This window comes from Culex quinquefasciatus, chromosome 2 (genome assembly GCF_015732765.1).
Source record: "Culex quinquefasciatus strain JHB chromosome 2, VPISU_Cqui_1.0_pri_paternal, whole genome shotgun sequence".
Lineage (NCBI taxonomy): Eukaryota > Metazoa > Arthropoda > Insecta > Diptera > Culicidae > Culex > Culex quinquefasciatus.
This window is the reverse complement of record NC_051862.1, coordinates 133,671,202-133,691,024: the sequence shown is the minus strand read 5'-3', so window position 1 is coordinate 133,691,024 and position 19,823 is coordinate 133,671,202. Positions and strand designations below refer to the sequence as shown.

General features: G+C 35.3%; 2 protein-coding genes across 2 annotated transcripts in view; one reads left to right on the top strand and one right to left on the bottom strand.

Annotated features, from left to right (window-relative positions):
* LOC6033741 (mucin-5AC) overlaps positions 1 to 19,442 on the bottom strand; it is a 180,828-nt gene extending 161,386 nt beyond the window's left edge. The window contains exon 1 of the mRNA XM_038255326.1: positions 18,862 to 19,442. The gene's annotated coding sequence lies outside the window, so the exon portion shown is untranslated. The remainder of the gene's footprint in view (positions 1 to 18,861) is intronic.
* On the top strand, positions 4,195 to 5,486 carry LOC6052643 (37 kDa salivary gland allergen Aed a 2). Its single transcript, XM_038255328.1, has 4 exons — positions 4,195 to 4,484; positions 4,538 to 4,759; positions 4,816 to 5,010; positions 5,060 to 5,486. Exons 1-4 carry the CDS (start codon positions 4,212 to 4,214, stop codon positions 5,417 to 5,419), a joined length of 1,050 nt encoding a protein of 349 aa, XP_038111256.1. The 5' UTR covers positions 4,195 to 4,211; the 3' UTR covers positions 5,420 to 5,486.
* Positions 19,443 to 19,823: the final 381 nt, after the last annotated feature.

The following is a 19,823-nucleotide window of genomic DNA, read 5'->3' as shown; positions in this document are numbered from 1 at the left end:
CTTCACACCTGTTCCGTGGTGAGGCAGCCAACTTCTCTCTCTTCATTCACCGGAATTACTGCGCTGAGAGCTGCTTTCACTGCCTGTCTCTGCCAGTCGCGGGAGAGTCAAACAAAGTCGAAGAACTTCTTCAACCTGTTCTGCAGCGTTAATCGGCGTCGGCGGCGCTTCGGCCAGAAACTTGTTCGGCAATTACGACCTGCGCGGGCCTTCTTTCACTCTCTTTTGGGGCCCCGTTTCTCGTGGTTCTCGTAGGTTGTTCAGGGTGTTCTCGCTTGAGAAATTTTCATTTTTGTGTTTGCTTTTGCGATGGAGATTGAAAACATTTATTGGAATGCTAAAAATTAAACATCTTTGTCTTTATTTCTTGAGGTTAACAGTTGAAAACGATTGAAAAAAAACTTACAGACTATTTTAAATTTTGTTGAGTATATTGTAAAACTTCAAAATTTATAGTCCAGACTCAACCATGGAAATATTTAAATTTGAATAATATAATCACCTTTGGGAAGCAGTGCGTGGCCGAATGGTTACGCTGTCCGCTTTGTAAGCGGATGATTCTGGGTTCGATTCCCATCTGCTCCAACCTTCCATCGGATGAGGAAGTAAAATGTCGGTCCCGGCCTTGGCTGTTAGGCCGTTAAGTCATTCCAGGTGTAGGAGTCGTCTCCATGCCATAAGTACAAACAACACACCAAACCAAGCCTACTCCGGTGGAATCGCTGGCGGCGGTTGGACTCGCAATCCAAAGGTCGACAGTTCAAACACTGGGGTGGAAGGTTCTTTGGAGTAGAAAGAGGTTTGGGTGCTCTCCCCATTCAAGCCTTCGGACTCCTTGGTTCGAGCAGAAACTTGCAATAGAGACCACAAAAGACCCCGGGGTCGTTAATGTGGATGGTTTGATTTTTTTTTTTGAATCACCTTTGGCGGTGATAAAAGAATAATCATTCAATTTATAAGTTAATACGCAATCAACCATTCAAATTTGTCAATAATAGAGTCAATAACAAACAATGTTGTTGATTTCCTTTAAATACAATTTTCAAGTTTTCAAAAATATTGTCTTAACGTTTCCTTGTGTTCTTTTCCAATACAGTCCAGACTCGATTATCTAAAGTTACGATTATCCGAAGTTTCGATTATCCGAAGGTTTGTTTGGAACTTCGGATAATCAAATCACAAACAAAAAAAAGTTTTCTTATTTTTTAAATTTCCTAACTTTAACATCAAATTCGAGTTCTGCGACCCCGTTTTAGTCTAATTTGAATGGTTGATTGCCTTAAAAATTACCAAATCCAATTTTTAAGTGTTTCGTAACCGACTTTTGGCCGCAATGATTTAAAAATTCTCAATCACTTTAGAATAGTTTAGGGGCTCAACAATCAAAAATAAGACAAAGAAAACAATATTTTTTCATGATTCGATTATCCGAAGTGAAACTTTTCTGGGCCTTCGGATAATCGAGTCTGGACTGTATATGCAATTGAAATTATTTTGAAGTCCTTGTTAAAAAAAATATATATTTCGAATTCTAAGCATAATTTTCAAGGTCAGTATCATAAAATGCTTTGAGTATAATAACAGTTACTGTTAAAAAATTTCAAAAGCTATAATAATTTATAAACATTGTATGCTGAAGTTCCACGGCTTTTCACCATGATTATTTGAAAACTGAACAAAATCATCTGGAGCATAGTGAACAAATAAATCATTTTATAGTTTATGACAATAAGCTGGAACCAATGTGAAACTATTAGGAGAGCAAAGTTTCGCATTCAATAAAAATTATTATATCCTTATGGCCCATTTTAATGGTTTTTGATTATAAATTATAGATTTGCTTTATTTTATTTCAAGAAGATTTTGTTGTTCCATATGCATTGCAAATATGTTTGTTGTGTCTAGAACAATTATTTTTAAATGTTTCAAAGGAGGAATTATATGAATAACTAAAGGCAATTAAATACAAATTTTTAAGTGTCATAGAAAATTTAATCTTACCTGTTTTTTAACAAACCTGCTTTTTCACTGCATTTTAATAAAGTTAAAATTGTGTTTTTTTTCCAGAAAAAAAAACAAAAACTGATATTTATCAGACAAAATTTCGTTTTTTTGTAAGCGTCTTTTACAAAAAAAATAAATAAATTAGATTTATGTGAAGATTTAGACATCCTTCTACTTTAGTGTTCTCTGTAATTTGTAATGCTAAGAATTGAAATTAAGAAAAAAACAACCCAATTTCCCACAATTGTTTTAATTGTTATTTAGTTCTCTCGTCAAAAATAAATTTAAAAAAATCGGCCGGAAACTGAAGGAAACTGAAATTACGACATCGGCAAATCTAGTGAACGAGAATGACATTGACAACGTAATTGCAAAAAATATCTTTGAATTCACAGCAAAAAACAATAATTAAAAAAAAACAAAAAAAAAGTTCCTAAATGTCTTATTTGATTTTATTACCACATTTCAACACTTTTTTCGATGAATTGGATTATTATTTTATTTTTGGACAAATATGATGTTTTTATCAAAAATGATAAATAAAGTGTTTCAAAAAGGCCCAGTTTTGTACTTGTTATAATAATAAAATTATGCATTGTTATTTGTAGGAACTCAGCCTCAAAAACTCGTCAAAAAAGTTAAAACTTTATTTAGAGCTTTAAATTAAAATGAAGATCTCTTCATTGTATGAGTAATGCAACATTTTCAAATCTGAACTCTATGATTAATAATAAACAATTATATCCCATGAAGGCTGTAAAAACGAAAATAAATGTTATTGTCTGATGATAAATTTGGAATGTTAATGTTATTTGCATAGTTGCTAGAATTCTTTCAAATTGGACGATTTGATTTGATCTTTTCTGAACCCACAAAATGTATCGCCTTTGTTTGTTTTTTTTTTCTCGAACCTGATAAGAACAGCATTCTGTATGAAAGGGGTTTCTATGAAATTATGAATTCAATTTTGAATTTCCGTCCTTCGATAAAGAGGGAAAGTCTACAAAAAATCCATCGCATTTTTTTATATTTTTTTTTAGTTCTAATTAATATTTGAAATAAAAAAAAAATTAAAAGCATACTTCTAGAGACAATTTTGAATGTGCTCAGAAAATGTATTCTTTATAGAAAAAATACATGAACTATGAAAACTAAAACATTTTTTTTATGTGACAAGTGAGCACAACCCAAACGATTATTAATTGGGGAGGGGGGCTTCTCGAAGTATGTACTCCAAAAGTTCTTCCTCTCTGACGTATTCCCAATGAATTGTGCGAGGAAGCTCCAATGGATGATGTTTTTGTTATTTTGTTATTGCTGTAGATTCTTTAGCTCAGCTGGATACGAAGTACGCAAGCCCTGCGCCAAAAGGTACGGGTCTCAACACATTCCAGGTGAGTCGATAGCGGTCATACGGGGTTTGCGTTAAGGGGTGGGCAACCTCCCATGGCGGCCAACAGCGGGCGAGTGACCCCAATGACTGGATATGAATACCGCAAAAAATACTCCAACACCGGTATCGGCAATTTGAGGCGGGCGTGTGTGAGTGCGAGGTTCAGCAGCCTCTTCCCGATTCGATTCGGCTATCGATTTGACGTGTGTGTGTGTTGTTGAGTTTTGATTCCACACCCGGCGTTGATCGCGTAGACCCACATACGTGTGGAAAGATGAAATTGATTTGTTACCTCTAGTCGAACTAGAAAAAAATTGTAAATCTACGAATTACGATTTGCTTAATTGATGAGTAATTTTGGCGCCATGTGAGATATCTGGGGATCTACGTGGTTGAAGCTTGATTTCTAGGTCGCTGCCAAACTGTACAATCGCTAGAATGTTTGCGAGAGGCGTTGATGTGGTGAACTGAAAGTAGATCACGATCAGGTTTGTAGAAAAGGTCATTAGAGTTTTACGATGTGAGAGGAAAGCTGAGTATTTGTTATGGTCTAGTTCTGATAAGTCTATCGAGCTATACTGAAAAAATCATATATCTGATTTCAATACTTGATGCCACATTGTCAACATTGTTGGCATTTAATAAGCAAAGTGGAAAAAACGGCAATTCTTCTCCAAACAACTCGTGCCTCTTTCGCAATCAAAAGGATCAACAATCTCGTCGAGTGCAGTATTTGCTCAAGTGCAATGATTTTGCACCGTCTCTCGATAACTGCCAGCGACAGCCAGTTGCCGACGCCAGTCTCTCAACAGCGATGTCGCGACTAATCAAACTATTGCTTCTTGCTCAAGTCAGCCTTTCCACGTGCCTCGCAGCATGGGCTCCGTTGAATCCGGAGGAAACGCTTTACGTGTACACGAGCTGCTTCGACGAGTGGGCCCCCAAGGATGGCACTCAGCGAAAAGCCGTGGCCGAGACGTGGTTCAAAGCGTGGGACCTTAAGCCGGACAATCCCGGGACGCACTGTTTCGCCAAGTGCGTCCTCGAAGGAGTCGGGCTTTACGACGGGAAGACCAACACGATGGCGGTAATTGGTTGTAACTAGTTCTTTTCCAGCTGTGTTATTCAACATTATTTCAGGTGAGCCGGATTGTTGAGCAGCAAAAGGCTTTTGAGAAGTTTAACTCTTATGGGCCCAAAGAAGTTAGCGATTTGACAAGTGCTTTAAGTCCAATAAAACCTTCTCCAGATTGTGCCCAATTGTACAAAGCGTACACACCGGTATTTGAAAAGTTTAAAAAGACCATTCGTTCGTTGTACCATGGTCACAAGGAAGTTACGGAGAAAATCTACAAAAGTTTGGTATGACTTCAAAATACAAGCATTTTTCTGAAATTACCGCAATTCTAACTTTTCAGGGTTCAAATATCAAACAAAAAGATGAAACTTATGCAACATTTTGTGCGAAAAAGCACTTGGCTAAAGCAACGAAACTTCGCCATTGTAACATAAGACAGTTTTCCATGAACGTTAAACCTGATGACGATTTGAAAAAGTATATCGACTGCCTCTTCAAAGGATATCGCTACATTTCGACGGATGGAAATTTTTACGTAAGTGCCTTTCAAATTAATTTCAGAAAAGTCATATGATTTTTTGCAGGCACCAAAACTCCTCCATGATTTTCACAAAATTGGCAAAACTAAAAGTGACTCAAAAGTCGAAACTGTCCTAATGGGATGTAAAGACACCTCGGCCATCGGATATCACTACTGCCTGTTGGCCAGTAACGTGGAAGACGAGTACGGAAAAGCGCTACAATATCGCGAAATTCGATCAGGAAACTACAAATCGGTCATCGAAGGGGACAAGTACGACGAAAAGAAGGTGGAAAAGCAGTTTAAGGAAATTTTGGCGAAAGTTTGCCCCACCAAGGAGGAGATGCAAAAGATTATGAAGAATTTAGAGGGGAAAAAGGATGACTATTTAACGCTGGGAGGGGGAGAGATTTTAAAGTCGTGAAGCTACAGAAGACCATGACAGTTACAAATGTCGTGAGGTTTTTGCTACATCTCAGGCTTTTTTAACATTTAGGGGAAATATACCCATTTTAAGCCTAATAAGCGGTCGCGTTTGAATGATGCTGGCTAATCTGGAGCGTTCCTTGAAATATACTAAAACCAAGTACACCAACGAGTAGAGCAACTTTTCGTGAACATTTCTGTTTATTTCAACTTTTATTAAAAGTTATGCTATTCCTTTTACAAGCATTTAAAAAAATATTTCCCAAATGCATTCTAATCAGTCGAGTGCATTTGGCCACATCCATTTTCCTATTTTCAGCTTAGTACTTTTTTTTTCCAGCGCTCTTTTGGGTTCGCTTAGTGCTGCCAAAATTGATGAAATTTAAGCGAACACTCACGAAAAGTAGCATTAATAGAGAAAGTTTCCTGACATCACTGGCTCACACCAACAGGCTCTGCGGTGGTGTTGGTGGCCACCCTTTGTTCTTTATTTGCCTTTGCTTCTCGCTCGGTTTTTTTCAGCCTTCGATTGGAATGGGTAGTCAAAATCTAAACATCAAAAGACTTGGCGCGTTTGTTTTTTTGATGGCGCTTGCCAATTATTTACATGTTTCAGGATTATTTTTCAAGTGAGTGACTAACTAATGTGCAAAAGAACATGTTGCCGGTAGTTGGAAGCAATTTTATATCTTAAGCGCTTTGAAATCGTTAGAGCAAATGAAAAAATATTGATGGCGACACTAAAATGATGAGAAATGGTCTCGCAAAATAGAAATTATGATCAAAAGTGCATTAAATTTGATCTTTTTGGCCAGTAAATGGCATAAATTTGCCTGTTTACTTGAGACGGTGCTGTTGCTGGTATGTTTATAGCCTAAATAGTAATTTGTGCTTTAATCGAGCATCAAACTTTTCATATGACGAAGATAAGTGTTTGATTAGAAAGGGTATATTTCCCCTAATTGAACGAAAACAACATTTAAATTTTATTTTTAAACTTGAAAATTTTATGTAAGTGGCGTGTTTTTTTCTTACAGTGTATTTATTTCAGAAAGCCCGACAAACTTCCTACAAATTTGTCTTTGACCACTTTTTGATACGGTTTTAAAATACAGTAATATTTTTAATTTTATTAATTAAATTCGTTTTTTTTTAGAATAATCAAGTTACAATGAGTTCATTAAGGTACATAACAGAGTTTTGGAGTTCCTTTCAGCTGTGTGTTACATCGTTATTCAATCGAAAGTATTATTACTTATAAATATTAAATAGGAGGCAAGAGTAAGAAAAAGTTCAAAAAACTTACAGAAAAACAGTAATATTTGAATTACGATATTCTAAATATTTTTAAATAACTTTCGCATTTCTCAAATGGCATTGGCATCGAGTGAAATTCGCTCCGTAATATGGATAAATTTCAATCTGGTTTCAAATGATGGAAACCATTTTTAATATATATTTTATACTCTGGAATTCAACATTCTTTGAAATCATTGCTTATTGTTGCGTTTAATTGAAATATAAAAAAATAAATCGGCCCAAATTAATTATTCACAATGTTCGGCTCAACTTGATTATTTAAATCTCCCAATCAACGGAGATTTTAACTTGCAAGTTAAAAAGAGACCAAGCCAAGCTCTATTGACGCTTCTAACATTTTCACCAAATTTCGACCATAATCGGATTATCTACTCTTGAGCCCATAATGCGGCCACCGAGTGGTTGAAGCCCTACACCACCAGTAGCCCCACATGAAGCACCCCACTAATCACAACAACAGCCCATTAACGACGCTCGCTCTCTCTCTCTACCAATCGTCTGGTTCAGCTCAGTTTAGTCCAATCGAGATAAGCGTGGAAGGAGGCTGCAGCAGACTCCTGTACAAATTGAGAGTAAATTGAAAAATTCCCGCGCAAAACCGGTTCACCGGCGGTCGGTGCTGCTCCGGAGTCTTGGCCGGGACTTCACCGTCGTCGTCGCAGCCGTTGAACTGGATTTGTTTTGTGTTTGCCTCTTTTTATGCTCTTCAACACTTTTCTGCTGGCATCATGCTGGATGATGACGGGGTTGGTTGGAGTACATAGATATAGTTCGCTTCTCCTTTGAGGAGGATGATGATGATGGTTTGCATCGTTTTATGGGACGCCAAGCTGGGACTGTGCTGTTGGTCGGTTCCTAGGACCAGTCGGGTAACCCAAGTGGTTGTGCTATTTATAGACTTGGAGGGGATACTTTCTCTCCCCTGGACGAGACACTCGAGTCGGGGGTTTTGCTGATGGCTGGAACAATGTTTCAATTTATTGCTTTTTATCCGGTTTGGGTTTGATCAGTTGTCACTTCTGCCCGTCAATTGGAGGAGGTCAGCGAAAGTTGTAAATGATCGGGTTGTGATAGGATGTACAAATAAAAAGTTCATTCAATACATTCCTCATACTTGGTACGATTTAAAAAAATATATAAAAGGGTCATTCTCCGCCAATTCACACAATATTAATTTTGTCCTTAGAGGTAACTTTTGACCCTGATCACGAATCCGAGGTTCGTTTTTCGATATCTCGTGACGGAGGGGCGGTACGACCCCTTCCATTTTCGAACATTTGAAAAAGACGTGTTTTTCAATATTTTGCAGCCTGAAATGGTGATGGTTTGGAAATTTGGTGTCCAAGGAACTTTTATGTAAAATTGGACGCACAATTTGATGGCGTAATCAGAATATCGAAAAAAACCTATTTTTCATTGAAAAAATAAGAAATAAAAGGTTTTGCAAATTCTGGCATTTTTCGCTACTCAACTTAATATTTTTTTTTGGCTAGTGTCATTTTAATTTCAATTTGTCTATATCAGAACAAAAGAAAAAAAATGTTTACATTTGCTGATAAAAGCACGCATTTTTATGTTAAGAAAATGTTTTTTTATTGATTGTTTATATAAAATATCATTTCAAGCATTAATTTTGATGATTCAGTTAAGTACAATAAACTATAAATTTTACATTGTACATTATTACGGTTTCAGCAACTTTGATACTTTTACTTTTACACAAAAGTAGTTAGTGCGTCCATCCCGGGAATTGCTGGATTTTTTTCAAAACCGGGAATTCCCGAATCAAAGATTTTTTAAAAAAAAATTATGTCCCGGGAACTATCGAAATTGAAAAAAAAATCAAATTTTGGTCTGGAAATTCTGATTTTGTTGTGGAAATAGATGAACAGTTGTATACAAAGTAAAAAAAAAAACAGATCAGATCCGCAAAATGCCTAGCGCTAACAAAATTTTCAAATTAAAAGATTTCGGTTAAAACAGCGACAGAACATAAGTACAACGATTTCCAAATGTATTGCTCTAAAATCTTCTGTACCAATTCAGACTGCAGTCCAGATTAAACCCAGTTGGTAGTAGCCCAGTCTAGCAGAACTAGCTATGCTAGAATATTTCATGACTGGGAGTGAATTTAATATAATTTGTTGTCTTCTTTTTTGTTTTATTTACATTTTGAAAGAACTTTTGAAGCTTTTCTAGTTCTGTCACATAAAAAATAAAAAATAAATATTCATAACAGACTTATTTAACTATAATCACATTAGATTAGAAATTGTGTTGCAATTAAAATTCAGAGCACAACAAAGAACAAAAAATCATTTGAGCTATCTAGAAACTTTTATCCTTGTTTAGTTTGAAGTGTAGATTATCACTTATTATTAGTATTGAGCAAAGTAGATTATTTTAAGCTTAAAAAAATAAACAAATAAAATGAAAACATAGATTTTATGACTGTTTCAAAAATTTCCAGGGATCCCGGGATTTAAATATATTGGTTTCCCTGGAAATTCAAAACCCGGGAAAATTGGACGCAATTAAAGCAATTATTTTTATGCTCATGATTGGAAAAATATGCAATTAAGTTGGTTAAAACTATAGCGTCTAAATTCACTGGAATTTCCGGGATTTCCCGGTAAAAAATATTTCCCGATTCCCGGAAAATTTGTAAATTTCCCGAGAATTCCCTAGATTTAAACAGAATACCTTTTCCTATCTTCTTGGCACAATTTTTGACATTTACAGCGAATAATAATGAAAACTCAACTTTATTTTATTGAATTCAATTTACTGTTGTTATTGAACTTATTTGAGCTACCAAGGGCGTAAGAGGTTTAAATATGAACCACTAAATTGCTATTTTTGGTATGAAAATTATTTTAACCGAAGACTATTTTGGCAGAATCATTAAAAATATAAAAAAAAACTTCGTATTGTATAAAATGCAAAAATATTTCAAAATCTCGTTCCAAACATTTAAAAACTTTGAGTTGTAATTTCAGAAAAATGGGAATTCCCGGGAAATTTGTTGAAAATTTTCCGTTTCTCGGGAATTTTGTAACGCCGGGAAATTGGACGCTCTAGGTCAGGCCTGCCCAACGTCCGGCCCGCGACGGCTTTTGAAAATAGTTCTATGACCGGCCCTTAAGGCTGTTCATGAAATATTTAATAAATAAATTGATTGTCTGAATTTAAATAAAAAAGTAAGCTTGAGATCAAATTTTAACATATTGTAACAACATTCTTCATGTTTGAATGTTAATCTTATAATTTCTATATTGATATTTTTAAACTGCAAAATGGTGCAAGAAAACAAAATTAATCATTTCGTAAAATTGTGAAATTTATGAAAAATTAGGATTGTTGTCTAAAAATGTACAAAATGACTCTAAATTTAAATTTCTATCAGTTTTAACTGTGTTTACTTCACATTGAAGTTTTTTTTTCTATTTTCATTTTTTTATAAATAACTAAGCAAAAACTAATGTATTTTTCCTTTAAAAAAAAAGCTAAAAAAAAGCAAATAATTCGTACTGATTTCTGCAAATATTTTAAAAATATTAAATTTATCAAAATGAGTCAAAAAATTAGGGAGCAAAATATATTTTTCCATAAAATTTGAATTTCGAAGAATAACGAATTGAAACTGATTCAATATATATTTCTTACAATTTTAAATTTTCTGAGTTTAAAATCATAATTTTTTTTTTTTTTAATATTTTAATAAAGGTGTACAACAAGGTTTTTTTTGTAAAAGATATTCGAATCCAAATTTCGTTTGAATAAATTTTATCATGTTTCTTTGTTTTTTTTATATTGTATTGTTGAGGAAATTAAACTTAAAAAAATAGCAACAACCATTAAATGTTCTTTATAAATTATATCGAGTTATTTGATTGCAATTGCCAAAACAATAACTATACAATTTTAAACAAACAAGAAATATGTCAGATGAACACATTTTTGAAAGTTACCTTTGTGTTTTAATCTTAAAATCAAGATATACTTTTTACTTTTTTCAACTTTTATCAAATATTAGTTCCGGCCCGCCACTGCTTCAGAAAAATCAGATATGGACATATGGCCCACAGGGCCAAAAGGTTGGGCACCCCTGCACTAGGTTAAAACAAGCATTCATTGTATGATTAAGAAAAATGTTGCTCAAATAAAATAATCTTCATTTCTAGGTTAAATTATTAAAAAAGTTAGAACTTTCGTCGTCCTATATTGGACCGCCTTAATTTTGCTCAAAATTCCTGGTGTTATTTCAGTAAAGTTCCTTAAATTTGCATGATTTGGACTCACGTGATTCAGCACTGTAGTGAAATAATCAGTCAAAAAATAATTGCATGGCTAATTCAATCATAAAATTTGCTGTTTTGTTGTGAAAATGCTAGTGGCCATGGCTGATTTCAGATGTCGAACTAAAAACACTTATTTTGACATAAATAACTTTTAAATGTCACGCAAATAAAAAATATGTAGCCTAATTTCTCCATGAAATTGTGATTTTATTGTATTTTTCATCAAAACACCTTCAAAGGGTCCACTATAGGAAAGGGGTCCACTAATGGATAACATACCCTTAATATTTTGAACTTATTTAAAATAGTTTTTTTTTTTTTGTGCTGAATGCACAATCTTACAAAAAATGGTAAGACCTTAATATTTTGTCCATAAACGGATTTGCGTATGGGTCATTGCAGGTCAACTGAGAAAATTGAGATAAGCATATATTATTAGGTAAAATTGTCTGGGGAACACGATGGTGGTCAATTAATAAATATATAATATAATGTAATGGGTGAAAATCACGTTTTAAACCATAAACTGCAATTAAAAATTTCTGTTAACTATCCATAGATGAACGTTTCCCCAATTTGGAGAAAAAAAATCGGTGTAGGTCGAGTCCAAAAGTGTACCCAGTTGACCTGGAATAACCCATATTTAATTGCATTTATTCACAAAAATGTTTAAAAGATTGTTGTCATTCTTTTTCTCCTTTTTTCACAAATTATGATTTATTCCACCTTTCGGCTGGCAAAATATTGCCAACCATGCAATATTGATGTGCACGTTCGCAACAAAACATGTTTGCAAAAAGTGCAAAAAAGAATAAACTTGGCCGCAGTCACATGCCTTCCTTTGGGGGGAATGTCACACGAATGCATTTTCGCTTTCCACATACACACACGCGAGAAGCGCAGCACATTTCCACGTCACTGACTGCTGATAGGAAACCGGTGACTGCAACTGGCAACAAGGTTTTCCTTTTTCCCCTGGGAGGATGGTACGCTTTCAGCGGTAAGTCAACTGTAGTTACTGAAAATTGAGCTTGCTCGAATTGTTGGAGGGGGTGGGGGGGAAGTTGCAAAAGTCAAGCCGTATCCTTTTGGGATTTTTCTCATCGGGGCTCTTTTTTGTCATTTCACCACAGAAAAAAAAAACTCGTGCAAATCCACGTCTCGGTAGTGCTCCACCACCCCGAAATGGGACAACTTTCACGGATATTGCATATTTCATAATAGAGCGAGCGAGGGCCACTAACAGCAACAGACATCCAGGCAGGGGGGGAAAACAACAGTTTCCACTTGTTTCAACCGTTATCACAGCCCAGCAGCATTCAAAAAAAGTGTTAAGGTGAGGGGGTGGAAGGAGGGTTGCTCTCTCAGTCACGCTGAATGATTGATAAGGCTACTTTTATCTGGGTAAAATGCTTGAGCGCCTTCGAGTCCGTCCTCGTCGTCTTCTGGCGTTGGGAAGAATGAGTGTTGGAAAAACAATCGTTTTCCATTGTTTCTCCAAGGTTTTTTTTTTGTTTGGTGCCTGAAGAGCTGACGGGGAAAACATTTGCATAGTTGTCGAGTGTCAGTTTCAATCTCGACTCGGTTGTAAGCTGCTCGATTTCTTGATACGTGCTAAACTTTGTTTGTAAATGCTGCTGACAGCAAATTGCATATTGATGAGTTTTAAGATTTCCGGATCGGAGACAGCTTGATACAATATTGCAAAATTGATGATGCGATGGTGTGTGGTTTTATATAGTGCAAAAAGCAAAAGCTGTCCCTTCTGATAGTTTTCATTCTATGCAAACACAAAATCAATAAAGATGAAGCAACGAAATATAAAAATAAATATAATTGGTTAGGATAGATTTATAGGAGTTTTTGAACCAATTTTTGATCAACTCATGTGAAAAAAAGGAGTTGACATTAAAATTATTGGTGACTATTGCCAGTACCATCAGGTAGACGCCTTAAAGAAAATGACACCGCAACAGAGTAACCAAGAGATACACAGGTTTGCATTTGATTATACATAAAATTTTGAATAAAACCATGGTATTAACATTTGAATAAAAAAAGGTTTAAAATGCATTTTATACCTGTCCAGTTTTTAAATTGTGTAAGCAATGATGATTTTTTTTTTTGCGACAAATATTTTTTTTGCAAACACATGGGGTGAATTGGGACAGCTGTTTAAGCCTCGTTACTGTACAATATTTGGATATTGTTGATTGGTTTCGAATAGAAAAGACACAGATTAACAAAAGTAGTACATCGATTGCCGAACTGCAAGCTTTCAAGTGCTCTAAAACCTGCTGTCCCTATTCAGACTGTTGTCCCAATTCGCCTGTACATTTGAATTTCACAAAAAAAAAAGAAAAAAATAAACAAATAATTTTTAATCGATCCCAAACATACTAAACATGACTTTAAACAATAGAAAATGCCATTAAAATCATGAAGTTTTTGGAAAAAAAAAACAAGGAGGAGGAAATAATTTCTTGAAAAATATTTGCAACGGCCTAACATAGCCCTCTACAACCCAACCCAGCATTCAGACGGGCTTCGATTTAAAAAAAATCGCAAAAATTCAATTTTTCCACCGAATTTTTGATCTTTAAAATGCATTGAAAAGAAGCACTCTTGAAATTTTAGAAAATTTTAAGGTTGGAAGTTTTACTTGTTTTATGTGACTTTACCAATGTTTTTAAAAATGACATTTTAAGGGGTCAACTTTGGCTGTGATTTCCAATATTTTAAGTAAAATGAAGTATGCAGTAATTTTTGTAGTGTTCCAGACTATGCCTCTACGCATTTTTTTACAATTTAAATGACAATGGTGCCATTTTAGAGCAGAAAATGTAAACAACATGCCAAAAATTTAAAAAGTGACTGTAAAAACATGAAAAAATTAGAAAGGCAAAATGTAATGATAGAAGGTGGTAGAATAGGCCAAATACTACCGAAAACAAACATAAACTAAACAAGAGAAATGCAAATTAAAATACATGAAACAAGAAAAACATAAAACAAGAGAAGTCAAGTTTTTCGTTATACAAAAGTTGCTTTAAATGACCTCCTAAACACGGAAAAATGAGATTTTTTTTAAAAAAAAGTGGGCATTAGAGGGTTAAGAAAGAATTAAACATAAATTAAGCTTATGGGGTTACATACATGAGTTACGGAAATTGCTTTCCGCATAATTGATCGACGCCACCAACATCGTCAGCACAGCCGACAACAGTAACCCAAACTGCGAACAAAGCTAAACTTCGTTTACCTCGCCGCGATTAAAGCAAGTAGCTCGATTAATGCTCAGTAAGCAAAACCTCAGTACCTCGTGTGTGAGGCTCTGGGGGACTTTTCGATCACAATAAAATCAGAACATTTTGGACATTCTAACTAACCACATCGGTGTTATTAATTTGGCGAAATATCTCCCCTTCTACAATGGACGTTTTATAACTCATGTAAATCAGCTCAAATGTCTAAGATTGGTATGAGTACAAACTTAATTTTTTTTTAATCTGTTTTCAGTATATTTTTTCATCTCCTTACCAAATAAATTTGAAAAACATTGGTCAAAATATGACAAGGAGGACAGGGGGATCCATGAGATTGTGTCGTCGCGCTAAAGATTTATTAATTTTATTTTTTCAGATTGTGACATTGATTAAGAAAACCAGTTATAAATAATGCGTTTCCATAACTTTTTCAGGAAATACACAGTAAACTTATTTAAAGTCTGCCAAGAATTGCACAACCAACGACACTTCGTCAGCTGTGTGCTATCTTGTGACATAGACCATTTTGGTCGAAAATGAGTTAATGATGATGTTTTGCTATACTTAGCAAACACTACAAGATGCTTCAACCCGATTTTGGAAACTCGCTTCCGTTTCCCGGATATCGCAATACACACTTGTGACATAGACCAATTTATCATCAAAATGATCGTGCACACTTGTGACACGTCATACATGTTGTTGGAAAATGTGGAAAATTTGTCTTGTTTTTCACAAATTTATGTTGATACACACTTTCTAAAAGCAATGCAATCTTTTGTTTTTGAAAATATACTGATTAAGTCGGTTAAACTATTAATTTAAGTCTATTTTAGTTTGTATGGGAATTCTATGCACACTTGTGACACGTAGTACAATTTTACTTTCAAAACACACTTGTGACACGTGCTTTTCAGATTTTTGATTACATAATTTACTGTAAATTTTGACTGGTGTAACCAAACCAGTTGAAACTTGGGGCATTTGTTAAGCGATAGTATACGAACCGATTGCTTCAAAAGGTTTGGCTATACCATTCATAGTTTTGAAAATATTTATCATCAAACTTTAAAAATCGATTTTCTCGAATAGTACTAAATGGTCGTTGTCACAAGATAGCACACAGCTGACGACTTGTCAACCAAAGTTCAGATGTTTTTGAATGAAAACCAGATAATTTTTCAGAGTTTCATTCATTTATTTATCCGATCGGTTCTGCTAAAAATAGTGGAGCTAGGCTACCAAGGATACCACTTATACTGAAGATCAAATATTAAAAAAATATGCCTAAAGTATTTTTTTTACAAAACGTATTACTCAGTTCTTTCTGTTGTAATGTTTTAAACTAGGCCGTTGCAAATATTTTACAAAGTTTATGTTGCTCCTTTACAAATCAAGCCGAAAAATCAAAATGCAAAAAAAAATTGAAGGCATCAAAATTAGAATGGAAGTTTAGTCTAATCAACTGAAAACAATTCGAAATGCATTTTCCTGCATTGCACAGTAGGCAAAAACGGGTGAAAAAACGGATCTTTTGATGCCGTCAGTTTCTGCCTGTCAAAAAAAATTACGAGGAATCGATTGGTGGTACTCTCATTAGCGCCAAATGACGGTAAGTGGTCCATTTTACCCCATTTTGCCTTTTTTAGGGTGTTTTTCTCGAATATCTTCAACTGCCGTAGTTTGTCGCACTTCAAAAGTATCTTATTTTATGTAAAAAATCACGAGAAATCGATTGGTGACACTTCCTTTGGTGTCAAATGACGGCAAGGGCCAATTTCGCCCCATTTTACCCATTTCTAATGTGTTTTTTGTAAATACCTTGAAATTACATTATTTCATACAGTTTCAACGTATATTATTTTATGTAGAAAATCACGAGGAATCGATTGGTGGCGTTCTCATAAGCGTCAATTGACGGCAAAGGCTCCTTTTGCCCCATTTAACCCATTTTATGTATTTTCTTTAATATCTTGAATTGCCTTCGTTTTCCAAACTATAAATAAATGTTATTTTATGCAGAAAATCACGAGGAATCGCTTGAGAACACTCTGAATTGCGGCAAATGGCAACAAGGGCCCATTTTACCCCATTTACTCCATCTTGAGATGTTTTTCGTGAATATCTTGAACGTACTTTACATTCTACAGTAACATTCTTGTAAACTGTATTGGACATCATGACACGTTTAATATATTGACTAAAAACACATGAAATGGGCAAAATAGGCCCTTGTCGTCATTTGCCGCTAATTATAGTGTTCTCAATCGATTCCTCGTGATTATCTGCATAAAAAAACAATTATTTATAGTTTGGAAAACCACGACAATTCAAGATATTAAAGAAAATACATAAAATGGGTTAGATGGGGCAAAACGAGCCTTTGCCGTCAATTGCCGCTTATGAGAACGCCACCAATCAATTCCTCGTGATTTTCTACATAAAATAATATACGTTGAAACTGTAAGAAATAATGTAATTTCAAGATATTTACGAAAAACACATTAAAAGGGGTTAAATGGGGCAAAATGAGCCCTTGCCGTCATTGGCCACCAATAAAAGTTTCGCCAATCGATTTCTCGTGATTTTTTACATAAAATAGTATACTTTCAAAGTGTAAAAACAACGGCAATTAACAATATTGACGAAAAACACATAAAATGGGGTAACTGGGGCAAAATGGGCTTTTGATGTCATTTGCCGCCAATGAAAATGTCACAAATCGATTCCTCGCGATTTTCTTCATAAAATAACATACTTTAAAACTGTAGGAACGAAAAACACATAAATAAGGGGTAATGGGTACAAAACCGCAAAGACATTTTTTTTCGAAAAACAAACTTCTTCGTCGATCATTAGTTATTTTAAAAGATGAAGAAGATTTTTTTATTAAGTTTTGTTAGTTTTGTCTTGTTACATCTGGCGTCCAAATGTTAAGTGGTTGTATAGATTTATTGTACAATAGTTTTAAAAATGATGATAGATTAAAAAAATTATGACAGTTCAAATAGTTTGTTTTTTTTTATTAACCTCGTAATCTACGATGATAAAGCTTATACAATTATAAAGTTTTCTTTGACTTTTTAACGTTAAATCTTTTTTATCTGGTTCAAATTTATGGCATGGCTGTTATTCAGTTTTGAGAAGTATTAATTCACATAGTTTGTCACCTAATTCATGAATTAATAATGTCAATGAATTTCTTGATTGCATCCATAATTCTAACAATATCAAACAACCATTAGTAAATTTCTGTTTATTTTATTAGAGTCAAATAATCCTTTTAAAAATGTATGGAAGGACAAAAGGCTTATTCAACATTAAAGTTGAATTGTTTTAATTTTTTTCATTACATTATTTTCTTGGATGATTTCTTTTAAATGGAGAACGAAAAAAACTCGATAAAAAATGAAATAAAAAAAACTTGTAACTCGTAGTTATTCTTTTTTTTTTTTTTTGTTAAAGCAAATTTTTAATGGCAATTGCTTAAACATGTTTGGTGTAAACATTCAAACTCCAAAGCCCTAAAAAAAGTTGGAACGGTAGCTTAAACTCGCTCGGGCATAACTCAAGCAATCGGAACAATTATTTTTTCTAGTGATTTGTTAATATGTCTAGTTGATCCTAGGACTTTGCAGAACTCAATTTGATCAAATCGATAATTTTTGCAATCAAAAACATCGCCCCTACATTTTTTTTGCGCGTAAATTTCGCCGAAAATTCCACGGAGGCAGTCGTTTTTTTTAGGTTCATCTAGACATTCTTACAAATCACTGGAAACAAGAATCACACCACCCCAAACCAAACCTACTCCGGTGGAGTCACAGGTCGGCGATTGGACTCGCAATCCAAAGGTCGTCAGTTGAAACCATAGGGCGGAAGGTTCCTTGAAGTAGAAAAAGGTTTGAGTGTTCACCTCTTGAACCTATAGGTTCCAGCAGAAACTTGCAATAGAAACCACAAAAGTCGTTAAAGGTGGATGGTTTGTTGTACAACATTATATTGGATTCCCATTCACTAGAATATAGTTAAATTATTTATATTTTTTCCTCATAAGAAAACTGGAATAGAAATGTATTCTTTTCAAGTTTAAGGGAAAACAAAAAAAAAACTCTTAAAAACAACCTAAATAAAATTTCAAGTATCAATTTGGCTTGAAAATTTTAATGTTTCAGATTGTTTCTATCCTCGCCTGAATTTCTAAGTCTGTCAAAAACAATTCCAAAACATCCCTCTTTAAGCTTGTGGCTTCGAGAAGTATTCTCGATGACAACCTCCCAAAATCTTTTCATTCGTCAACCCCTCCTCGTTCAACACGCAAATCTCGCATCGCAACTTTTTGGCATCCAAAATTGGCATCTCACGCCTTGTCACCGCCCGGAGATCAAAGCCAAAAGGTTATTTGCACCTTTCCAAAAACCACTTTCCTCAATCCTGCGTCTTGGAAAACTCATTTCAAATTCCACGCACAAACATTTTCCAGCCAAAAAATACTCCCAACCTGCAAAACCATTTGTTCCGAAATCACTTTTCCAATTCTGCCAGATATTCACCTTTGCTTCTCCTCCTCGTAGAGCTGCCACCTTTACGAACGGGGGGTTGTCGTGTGATGTGTGTCACTTTTTGCTGCCACCCACTCTCTTCAACTCCTTCTCAAAGCACACTTTTCACGTGGAAAGCCTCACCTCGCTCCCTCTGGTGCAATATTCAAATCATTTTCCTGTTGCCACTTGAATTACTTTCTTTGGCGTCATTCACTGCTCAACACAAAACTCACTCAAAACACACAGAGCGAGTTATTCATTTCCCAGCGAAGAGATGAGATGTCACAGTCACTTCCGGTGGATGCTGCCCATCAGCGGCGATGATGACACTTTACCCCTAACAAGCTCTCCTCTCGGACGAGCAGAAAAACCTCCGGGAATATTACCACTTCACTGCTTGTTACGACCTTCCCTGAAGGCGCCCTTTGATCTCCACTGAGTTACTCAAGGTGTTGTGCACAGCTTCTTCTTTGTTTGATGCCAATCATAATTGGATTCACCAGAACCCAGCTCAACACTGCTGCGCGAACTCCGTTTGATGTCACTCTAGCTAACTCAAGCTCTCTTTACAGTTACGCGTCCGTTCTCCCCCCCCCCCTTGTTCCAGAACACGATTCAGCAGTGCAGTAACGAATCAACTCAACTCAGAACACACGCTCTGCGCTTCTTAATCCGCGTCTCTAATCTCTACCTCGAGGTTCTTCCTCCACGCCGATGTAGATCAACAACCCGCAGGAGCAAACGCGCGAAAGTTCGGCCTTTCCCAGCGAAGACGATGCGAACAACTGCCGGACTCGGCCAAGACCTTGCATGCAAGGCACCACCGTGTGTTCAAGTTCAAGATCGCGCTCGCTCTCTCTCTCTCTGCGCGGATTCTCTCTCGCGCGCAGCATAAGTCGGCTTTGATTCGGCTGCGCGGGAGAGAAAGAGTTTTATGCTAATGTTGCTTCTTCTGAAACCGTTCGTTAGGC